This window comes from Schistocerca gregaria, chromosome 5, assembly GCF_023897955.1.
Source record: "Schistocerca gregaria isolate iqSchGreg1 chromosome 5, iqSchGreg1.2, whole genome shotgun sequence".
NCBI classification, from domain to species: domain Eukaryota; kingdom Metazoa; phylum Arthropoda; class Insecta; order Orthoptera; family Acrididae; genus Schistocerca; species Schistocerca gregaria.
Genome location: NC_064924.1, coordinates 459,448,385 through 459,460,593, shown reverse-complemented (window position 1 = coordinate 459,460,593; position 12,209 = coordinate 459,448,385). Strand labels below are relative to the sequence as shown.

The following is a 12,209-nucleotide window of genomic DNA, read 5'->3' as shown; positions in this document are numbered from 1 at the left end:
GGTATTTCGCCTGTCTCATACATCTTGCTCACCAGATGGTAGAGTTTTGTCAGGACTGGCTCTCACAAGGCTGTCAGTAGATCCAATGGAATGTTGTCTACTCGGGGGGCCTTGTTTCGACTCAGGTCTTTCAGTGCTCTGTCTAACTCTTCACGCAGTATCGTATCTCCCATTTCATCTTCATCTACATCCTCTTCCATTTCCATAATATTGTCCTCAAGTACATCACCCTTGTATAGACCCTCTATATACTCCTTCCACCTTTGCACTTTCCCTTCTTTGCTTAGAACTGGGTTTCCAATCTGAGCTCTTGATGTTCATACAAGTTGTTCTCTTATCTCCAAAGGTCTCTTTAATTTTCCTGTAGGTGTATCTATCTTACCCCAGGTGAGATAAGCCTCTACATCCTTACATTTGTCCTCTAGCCATCCCTGCTTAGCCATTTTGCACTTCCTGTCAATCTCATTTTTGAGACGTGTGTATTTCTTTTTGCCTGCTTCATTTACTGCATTTTTATATTTTCTCCTTTCATCAATTAAATTCAATATTTCTTCTGTTACCCAAGAATTTCTACTAGCCCTTGTCTTTTTACCTACTTGATCCTCTGCTGCCTTCCCTACTTCATCCCTCAAAGCTACCCATTCTTCTTCTACTGTATTTCTTTCCCCCATTCCTGTCAATTGCTCCCTTATGCTCTCCCCGAGACTCTGTACAACCTCTGGTTCTTTTAGTTTATCCATGTCCCATCTCCTTAAATCCCCACCCTTTTGCAGTTTCTTCAGTTTTAATCTACAGGTCATAACCAATAGATTGTGGTCAGAGTCCACATCTGCCCCTGGAAATGTCTTACAATTTAATACCTGGTTCCTAAATCTCGGTCTTACCATTATATAATATATCTGATACCTTTTAGTATCTCCAGGCTTCTTCCATGTATACAGCTTTCTTTTATGATTCTTGAACCAAGTGTTTGCTATGATTAAGTTGTGCTCTGTGCAAAATTCTACCAGGTGGCTTCCTCTTTCATTTCTTTGCCCCAGTCCATATTCACCTACTACGTTTCCTTCTCTCCCTTTTCCTACTACCAAATTCCAGTCACCCATGACTATTAAATTTTCATCTCCCTTCACTATCTGAATAATTTCTTTTATTTTATCATACATTTCTTCAATTTCTTCGTTATCTGCAGAGCTAGTTGGCATATAAACTTGTACTACTGTAGTAGGCGTGGGTTTCGTATCTATCTTGGCCAAAATAATGCGTTCACTATGCTGTTTGTAGTAGCTAACTCGCATTCCTATTTTCCTGTTCATTATTAAACCTACTCCTGCATTACCCCAATTTGATTTTGTGTTTGTAACCATGTAGTCATCTGACCAAAAGTCTTGTTCCTCCTGCCACCGAACTTCACTAATTCCCACTATATCTAACTTCAACCTATCCATTACCCTTTTTAAATTTTCTAACCTACCTGCCCGATTAAGGGATCTGACATTCCACGCTCCGATCCGTAGAACGCCAGTTTTCTTTCTCCTGATAACGGCATCCTTTTGAGCAGTCCCCGCCCGTAGATCCGAATGGGGGACTATTTTACCTCCGGAATATTTTACCCAAGAGGACGCCATCATCATTTAATCATACAGTAAAGCTGCATGCCCTCGGGAAAAATTACGGCCGTAGTTTTCCTTGATTTCAGCCGTTCGCAGTACCAGCACAGCAAGGCCGTTTTGGTTACTGTTAGAAGGCCAGATCAGTCAATCATCCAGACTGTTGCCCCTGCAACTACTGAAAAGGCTGCTGCCCCTCTTCAGGAACCAGACGTTTGTCTGGCCTCTCAATGGATACCCCTCCGTTGTGGTTGCACCTACAATACGGCTTTCTGTATCGCTGAGGCACGCAAGCCTCCCCACTAACGGCAAGGTCCATGGTTCATGGGGGGAGCTAATGTACAAGCCTTTTAATTGTGCCTGTCTGCAACTTCACCTGGCTTCTTTACAGCAAGTAGCACATTATCTTTTCCTTAAATTGTTGATGGACAGAGTAAATTACTTATCCTTTCATTTCTGTATTTATGAATGTTACTGTTGTTTTCAAATTAAAACTAATTGTTAACAGCATACTTCATAAGGGAGTAAACGTATCATGAAGCTGTTCTCAGCATGCTCACTTGTTGTGTATGTTATTTTGTTGAAAGTAGTCATAAACAAGAGTTACACTATTGTTACTCTAATGGAGAAAATATGTGTGCGAGAGAATTGACAACTCTACAATGGAAGAACTGCTCTAATGTGTAGAGAAAAGGAAAAATGTCACACAGGTAAATGCAGATATATATTACTAAGTAGAGAACCAGTTGAAACTACACTGTTGGCCATACACTAGGATGGATTTGGAGGTGTACAGTGGTGTAATTTAGTACATAGAGCAACAATGGCAGCAACAATGGACAAAACCCAGATGGGCACCAAGTTGAACTGAACTTGGATGACAGATACAGCTACATCAGTCCATGCTGTTTTAACTCTATGCCAGAGGTCATTCATCACATTGGATGGCATGTGGTGACGTGTCAGTGTCTCAGCATCCCATGACCAGATGTATCCAATGGCTGAGAGATCTAGAGAACATGGTTGCCAGAGCAATAGTTGAACATTCTTTACATTGAAGAAGGTCAGTATAATACATGCAAAATGCAATCTCTTGTTATTTGGCTGATAAGCAATTTCATGGAGATCTCGAAGAAAGGATTTACCGTTAGAAATGTTACACTTTCTGTCCAAATAACTGGCTTTCCAAACCAGAGGTGACTGTACTGTATACCCAATGATATGTAAAGTGTTGGACCCATATGACAATGACGAATGCAATATGACAATATTCAGTCTCCTCAGATGCTCCACACACATATACATACAGTAGTCAGTGAAAACATTATGACCACTGACCTACTAATGATATAAAACTTGTCCAGGTGATAGCAGTGTCACCTGGCAAGGAATGATTGCTAGTCAGACACACGCACGGTGCATGTAGTATCGGTAAGCGTACTGCCCGTATATAGAATGGGGCAAGTGCGCGATCTATCTGCAATTGACCAAAGGCAGATTGTGATGGCCTGGAGGTTTGGCATGTGCATTTCAGAAACTGCACAATTTGTAATTGAGGAGTGCTGTGGTGAGTGCCTTCAGCACGTGGCAAAACATGGGGAAACTATGTCCAGATGTCGTGGAGCTGGATAGCCACCCCTCATCACAGATGTCAGAAGTTGTAGGCTGGGCAGACTGGTAAAACAGGACAGGCAGTGAACTATGGTGGAACTAACATCACACTTTCATGATCGGGAGAATACAAGTGTGCCTGAATACACAGTGCACCAAACACTCCTAACGATGGGTCTCTGCAACTAGCGTCACATGCAGGTGCCAATGTTAACACCACATCATCACTATGACAGCAATGGGCACACAGTCATTAGCACTGGATGTTGGTACAGTGGTAGAGTGTTGCATCGTCTGATGAATCTTGATATATTCTTCATCATGCCAATGGGAGGGCATGAATCTGTCACCTTAAAGAGGAATATCTCCTTGACACATGTACTGCAGGACAGAGACAAGCTGTAAGATAGCTCAATTATGCTCTGGGGAACATTCACATGTACATTCATTGGTCCAGTGGAGCTTGTGCAAGGTACCATGATGACCAGGAAGTATCGTCAACTGGAGTGATTTGAGGAAAACAGTGTCGAGTTCCAATTGATGTGTTGACCCCCCCCCCCCCCCCCCCCAACTCGCGGCCTCATTGCTTCCAAGCCGCGATGTGTCACCGCTGTTATCCATGCTAAAGGTGAACATACCAGCTATTAGGTAGATGGTCATAATATTCTCGCTGATCAATGTATGTCCATTCTGATGTTGTCTGCAAGAAAAGACAGTGTTATGCCATTCCTGTGTCCAATATTGTCACTGGTTGCACCACCTCAACAGCCTCTCTCTGCTGGCACCTCAACAGAAGCCATAAAAATAGATAGTCACAGTGCTCACAGTCCACAGAAGCTGCCTCATGGCAAATAATGTTGCTTCTCGGTCCATCACAGCCAATGAACAATATGTCTGTCCTCTCAGCTGGTAGTCAAGTGGGGCCACTGAGATCCTGTCTGGTACTATGTACGGCCCACCTCAAACTGCTGGATACGTATTCCCTAATCCATTGTCAGGAGCAGCAATACAGTGGAACAATTGACTGCAGTCTTGAAAAGTAACAATCCTGCTGCTGCCCAATGTGCTGGCAGACATTTCTCCTTCCTGCAAGAGGTATAGTAGAATCTTCTCACAAACATGCAAAATTCAAATGTGCCATCTGAATGAGAAACCTGCTGCATAATTTTTTCTTATATACAGAATAAAGATGGCATTACTCCTGCCTCTTTTGTGCAGAAATGTAACTCAATTGCATTTTCAGGCATATAATAGACTTCACACCAATTTGATGTTGATATCTTGAAAATATTGCCCTGTTGACTGACAACGCTGTTAATAGAGTTATACTCCTGTTCGCCTTTCATAATTTTTTCCAAGTATTTCATCTGTTTGACACTATACCCATTACATCCTTGCCAATGCAAGACAGGAAGTTACTTGTCATATTACTGTGCCTTTTCTATCTCAATTTACATTCCAAGCTGCAGTCAAGGGAACTATGTTTTCAAAATCCTACAAACAAGTTTCATCTAACTAGGGTTCCTCAGGTAAAAGCCGATTTTTGTCTTTTTTATCTTGTACCTGACACTTTCATTAATTTATTCCTCAGTACCACTTATGGAGGTACACAGAAAACGGTGGTCAAAAACACAAAAAAAGAAATGTTGCACTCTGTATCCAAAAACTTACATGTGCCATATTATTATGAGATTGGCAGAAAGAAACATATTGTACTGTGAAGACAACAACATATATGTATGTGTGTGTGTGTGTGTGAGTGAGTGTGTGTGTGTGTGTGTGTGTGTGTGTGTGTGTGTGTGTGTGTGTGTGTGTGTAAAGAGAGTGATGCATTGAATTTTCCTGTGTATGAATAATTTATAGCTTGTTTTGGACATGAAAAAGAAAATGCCAAATTCATTCACAATATCACTTATGACCTTGGTACTAAATACGAGCATATACCAGATACAATTAGCAGGACTTAAGTTGTAAAAACTGTTAAGGAAGTAGAGACTGTAAAAAAACACTATTACAAAAAGATACAGAAATCAATCACAGCATCAAAGTGCTTTAAAAAAAACACATTAGCATGAGGTAAAATAATTGTAATTTAAAATTGTGTTTATTTGACCCAATTTCCTGTATGGAGACTTACCATAAATACATCAAATTCGTCCAAGAAATAAAATGGTGGTTCAGCAACAGCCCAGAGAGACAAAATTAAGCCCACAGTTGAAAATGATCTTTCACCACCAGACAATGATTTTACATCTTTACCAACCATTTGGTTTTCATCTTTACCAGTAGCAGATGGAGATGCTCTCACATACATTTTGCCGGCCACATCATCAACTTCAATTTTTCCCTAGAAATAGACATCTAATATTAGTATGAACCATGGTGTGATGAAATATTTCAACCGAATAAATAACTACAGCTGTTCTACATAATTTTATTAGTGCACCAACATTTGAGTATAAAAGCAACAAAATAATATATGTGAATAATCTGTGCCATTGAATAATCCGCGCACCCTAATTTTAAGAGGGCAGGGAGGGGGAATAGTGGCTTTAATTTGTGTTTTATTCACAGAAAATATATTCTAACGTAATGATTCATCATCACTTTCATCATCATCACTAGAGAAAGAATGTGAAAGAATAATTGTTGTTGTCACCATCTTCCCATAGAGTCCCGACTCGGTTTCATTCAGTGAATTTGTGAACCTGATTTTTTTAAAGAGTTTTCCACCAGTGGTAGTGGAATGGAGTCTCAGGCTCATTTCACGCACTCACAAATCTGGGAGAGAACCACCCAATTGATTTTTCTACGTTGTGCGAACTTGTGGTTTTCACTGGCCATCTAGTTTCGGAATATTTTTCCTTTTAAATATCATGTAAGGTGGTAGCCTTTCTCCATCACCAGTACACACAACATCACTGTACACCTTTGCTTCTCATTGGCGCCAGTTCATATCACAACACTGTATTCCCCTTTCCTGCTCACGGTGCCATCAAGTGGAATCTCAAAATAGATCACAATAGACTGGCTTTTGATCCTCCTAACCAATCTGAGATAATATACAGGGTGTTCTAAAAAGGTATGGCCAAAATTTCAGGAAACATTCCTCACACACAAAGAAAGAAAATATGTTATGTGAACATGTGTCCGGAAACCCTTACTTTCCATGTTACAGCTCATTTTATTACTTCTCTTCAAATCACATTAATCATGGAATGGAAACACACAGCAACAGAACGTTCCAGTGTGACGTCAAACACTTTGTTACAGGAAATGTTCAAAATGTCCTCCATAAGCGAGGATACATGCATCCACCCTCCGTCACATGGAATTCCTGATGTGCTGATGCAGCCCTGGAGAATGGTGTATTGTATCACAGCCATCCACAATACAAGCACGAAGAGTCTCTACATTTGGTACCCGGGTTGCGTAGACAAGAGCTTTCAAATGCCCCCATAAATGAAAGTCAAGAGGGTTGAGGCCAGGAGAGCGTGGGGGCCATGGAATTGGTCCGCCTCTACCAATCCATCGGTCACTGAATCTGTTGTTGAGAAGCGTACTAACACTTCGACTGAAATGTGCAGGAGCTTCATCATGTATGAACCACATGTTGCATCGTACTTGTAAGGGTACATGTTCTAGCAGCACAGGTAGAGTATCCCATATGAAATCATGATAACGTGCTCCATTGAATGTAGGTGGAAGAACATGAGGCCCAATCAAGACATCACCAACAATGCCTGCCCAAACGTTCACAGAAAATCTGTGTTGATGACGTGATTGCACAATTGTGTGTGCATTTTCGTCAGCCCACACATGTTGATTGGGAAAATTTACAATTTGATCATGTTGGAATGAAGCCTCACCTGTAAAGAGAACATTTGCACTGAAATGTGAATTGACACATTGTTGGATGAACCATTCGCAGAAGTGTACCCGCGGAGGCCAATCAGCTGCTGATAGTGCCTGCACATGCTGTACACGGTACGGAAACAACTGGTTCTCCCATAGCAATCTCCATACAGTGACGTGGCCAACGTTACCTTGTACAGCAGCAACTTCTCTGACGCTGACATTAGGGTTATCGTCAAGTGCACGAAGAATTGCCTCGTCCATTGCAGGTGTCCTCATCCTTCTAGGTCTTCCCCAGTCGCGAGTCATAGGCTGAAATGTTCCATGCTCCCTAAGATGCCGATCAATTGCTTTGAACGTCTTCCTGTCGGGACACCTTCGTTCTGGAAATCTGTCTCGATACAAACATACCATGCCACGGCTATTGCCCCGTGCTAACCCATACATCAAATGGGCATCTGCCAACTCCGCATTTGTAAACATTGCACTGACTGCAAAACCACGTTCGTGATGAACACTAACCTGTTGATGCTACGTACTGATGTGCTTGATGCTAGTGAGTTGCATGTCAACACAAGCACCGAAGTCAACATTACATTCCTTCAATTGGGCCAACTGGCGGTGAATTGAGGACGTACAGTACATACTGATGAAACTAAAATGAGCTCCAACATGGAAATTAAGCATTTCCGGACACATGTCCAACATAACATCTTTTCTTTATTTGTGTGTGAGGAATGTTTCCTGAAAGTTTGGCTGTACCTTTTTATAACACCCTGTATAGGAATGTTCATAGCACAAATCATTCGTGTAGCAATAAAAATTCACTACCTTTTCCTCATAATTGCCTGGAAACCAATGAGTAACGATAGTTTCAATGCTTTGAGGTGGCACATTTCACTAGTCACTAGGCATCCATATTGTCATTTATCATCCACATTTCACAACAAATATTACTCCATTAAACGAGTTAGTACATTCTGCATATAGTTGAGTGCAATCTTCAAAAGCAAACAAAAAATGTAAAACATAGTTAATGAAATGTTAGGATACTCACTGAAAGATTGTAAAAGAAATTAATCTAAACATTAGAGATACGATAAACAAATGTAAAGTTACTACTAAAACTAATTTGTATAGAATGGATACGAAAAAACAAGGTTGGTCACCAGAATGATGGTATTCTGATTAACACCAACTGAACCCTTAAGTCCAGTCACTGGCTTTGACTCATTTATATAGGTTGGAACTACTTTACGGCCTCCACTCAGTAAACTCTGTCAAAACCACAGAACACATTATGCAAACCTTCATTACAACTACATGCAACAAGCTTTATTTGGTACAGCAGCAGGAAAATGTCAGTAGCAAAGTGTCACTTTCATAAATACTCTGTGATCAACGAAGTATGACACTCTGTACTCTTAATTAGAACTATTTGTTCTTCGACATTTGTCATGTGCTACTGCAACATTTCCGTGTCACACAGGCTCTCTGTTATGCCTCAGTTAAGGCTATGATAACAGGGAGTGGGCTTCCAAAATGGGCAAACTGCAACAGCCTGCAGTTAAATGGGCTGTTGGACAGTGCCCATTAATGAATTACATGTACAGTGTGATTATAATTAAAGTTCCAGTTTCAAAACACTGTAGAAAAAGACCCACTGCTTGGAATGACAATAAATTTGAACAGTATATTATCAAAGAAGGGGGAAATGTCATGGAAAAAAATTAGAAATTTCCCACTAGATGGTGCTGTAAGCACCATAACGTAAATAGATTCGGCTACAAATTGCAGACAAATCGCAATACAACAGCTATGGCGTGAGCTGCACATTAAACAAACTGTACTGTGCAATGGGCAAGATCGCACAAGTTTGGCGTTCAACATTTGTGGCACTGTTAGTTAGGTAACTCTCATTGTGTTTACAAGTGACAGTAAATGTAACAATACCTGCGGGACCCATCTCCTTGAAAAAATATGGCCTTACAATAAATGTTGCCACCGACCTGCAACACAGTTACCTTTGCAGAATGAAGTGGTAACAGTTGATGTGGGTGTGGATTTCGTCTTGGTCATATTCTAAAACTCTGTGTATTCTCTTGTCAATGGAGACGGAAATTGGCTTCGTCTGTTGACAGAATATTCCACAGCCATTGACTGTCTGCTTCCATGTGAGTAAGAAAGTCTAGAGCAAATGTCTGTCTTACTGGCAGGTCAGCACAAAGTAATTTTGTATGAAAAGCAATGCAGGATATTTGGCAGAATGTTATACACCTTTCTCACAGTTATGTCCAAAGTTCAGGCAGCTTCTCACGCACTGTTTTATGTTTGCATATCACCGCTCGACCCCCTCCTGCAATGCTGTGATCACATTGTCTTCAAAAGAGCCTATCTTTTTTAATTATGGAATCATTTTCTCTAGACCTCCATCAGATGTCAAACCAATGTCTTTTTCATACCCCTGAGTGTCTGAAATGTCTGCAGAGCTACTTGTGCATAGCGACAGTTCTTATCACCGTTCTGAGAAAAGTGCACTGAGAGAGTCACGATGAGTACATACTGAGAAACAGCCAAGTACCCTGCACTTTTCTTCTTCTTCTTTCTTCTCCTTTCTTTTTTTGCAAATTCTGCCACTTACAGTGCCAACTAGTGGTAAAATTTGGACCCCCCCCCCCCCCCCCCCCAATAATGTTTCCCCCTTGTTTGAAAATATTCCATACAAATCTTACATCATTCTGCGCAGTGGTTCATTTCTTCCAGTGTTTTGAAACTGGAACTTTATAAACCATCCTGTACACCACACTAGACACTTTGTTTTGGAGCACTGGGAATGGCACACATTTTGTGTCTGATGCTGAGAGTTTTGATTGGAAGAAGTAATTTTTAAGGTATGGAATGGCAACCAGCAAGTAATTTTAGTCAAAGGGATACATTTAGTTCAGGGTACTTATGTAGTAAAGTGATGAAGAAAAGAGTCTTATGGAATGGACAACCCCACTGCACACCCTCCTGTCTTCAAAGGCAATATGGAGATAGAGAACATATTACATAGCTGGATCTGCTTTTGTAACAAATCTCAGAAGTGGTTAACAAGATAGAGATTTAGTGGGTCTAGGGGGCAAGTGAAGTGTGTATCACCTTGAAAGGTACTAATGATGTTTGTGAAAATGTGCAAATAACAGTAAGTGCTGGCAGTTAGTGGCTGTCTGGAATTCTTATGCTGGCAATCTGTTATTTTTTGACTTACACGAATCATTGCCACAAACTACATAAATGCTACTAGGCAAGACTTTACCAATTGTCAGTGCCTGCTGAGTACACTTTGATGACGAAAATACAATAAGCATCTGCTGGAACAACAGCCTTGACTGGAATATACCAGCAGCTAAATAAAATTCTTGTTTAAACTATTGGCCTGTCATTTGGCGACAGTTTTGTTGTTTTCTGTGACAAAGCCTGTTGGAATATATTTTAAATACAGATTATCTGAAGAATTGATCAACTGCAGCCACTCTCAGTTTTAAGACCACAATTCTCCTAACATTTGTCTCTTTATGCTTTATCTAACCAATTCTTTGTATTATAGGTTGTGAGTCAATTTATAGTAAATTACAAGCAGACTTGAGAAACTGTAGTAATTATTGATTTGTTAGTGCATGTAGTATTATCATCACTTAAAAACTGAGCATTAATGGAAATGAAGCGCTCTAAGGCAGTAAGATAGTGTGGTGACACCTGATCCCGAAGTATGCATTAAATGTTAATATAATTATAACATGCAGCTATCAGTTTGAGTTCCTCCGTGTTTTAAAATACTGGGAGACACACTTTATCCAAGGATCATATACAGGGTGTCTCTCTTAAGAACCATCAGGCATGGTGTCTCTGGTGTCTCAGTAGATCTTCACATTTTCGTTTACGATACACGCAGCTGGAAACACCACAAACACATACTGCTAATCACAGCTCTCATGCGACCCCCAGTGTAATGACCGCTATTGCCATGCCGTAAAAGCACTGCTCAGTCGCTGCTGGAGTACTGGTTATTCTTCATATTTTACTGTCCCTTTTAACACACATTAATAACATGAATATCACACTTTACGATTTTGGGATCGCTCTATCAAATGGGCACATGAAACTCCACTTAATCATTTTGGTAGTAACAGAAAACAAACCAAGAGCAAACACTGGTGGAGGGAGGGGGTGAGGGAGAACAAAAGAAAAAAATTGCAAACATTTGCTGAAACACCAGAGAAAATGCACCTGACAACTCTTAAACGAGAGACCCTGTATATAGAGGGTCCAAGTACAGAGCTATTGGGTGAAGATGCCAATTATGACTGTGATGGAGAAGATGGACTTCAGTACATTGTTGGTGGTGAAAGATGCAAACCTGTAGGATCTGTACCCCAGAGAAGTAGCTACAAAAGGCATCTGTCTCCATGTTAGGGACAGCATACTTTAAACCTGGCAGAAGGTTGTAAAATGCATTTGAGTGTGGTGAATCTGATGGATAAACAGCCTTTAACATCAGTATGTGCAAGCTCAAGTCTTGGAAAATGCTACAGCGTCCCTTGGAAGTGACTTCCAGTTCCTGGGGCTCTGGGGGACCTGCCAGATAACATGACAGTCACTATCATCAATATGATAATGAAATGGAGTTGATGTTGTGTTGAGAGATAATTTAGTTCAATGTGTGGGGGGAAAACTGAGCAGGTTAGTGATAGAATAATTACAGTAAGGTTGGCTTTGATAGTGGAACAACAGATTTAATACATGTCGGTGTTCCTCTATCAGGAAAGGTACATGAATGTCTATAAGCTTTCAGAAGTACTGAAAAAATGTATAGAATACAAAGAAGTCATAATAAGAGGAGATGTGACTGCGCATGTGGGGACTAACGAGCAAGAGAAAGAACAACAGACCGGCCCCTTTAGCCTTATGGTAACCAGACTGAAGAAGCAGCTTTGCTAATAGACTTTTGCAGAAGAATCATTTAATTGTTAGAAAAACATAATTTAGAAAGGAAAAATCACAAAAAATAACTGTGTATAGGTTAGGAGAGAGAAAAATCAAGATGACGATTGATCTTCTTCTTATGGAGAGAGAGGAATTTACACAGCTACAAAT

The 12,209-nt window shown here is 40.5% G+C and overlaps 1 protein-coding gene across 7 annotated transcripts in view; it reads right to left on the bottom strand.

Moving 5' to 3' along the window:
• Positions 1-12,209, bottom strand: part of LOC126273101 (structural maintenance of chromosomes protein 6) — a 262,264-nt gene that overhangs the window by 38,939 nt on the left and 211,116 nt on the right. For all 7 annotated transcript variants that reach the window (XM_049976533.1, XM_049976532.1, XM_049976526.1 and 4 more), the window contains one exon: positions 5,356-5,565. In XM_049976533.1, coding sequence (XP_049832490.1) covers positions 5,356-5,565 — 210 coding nt within the window. The remainder of the gene's footprint in view (positions 1-5,355; positions 5,566-12,209) is intronic.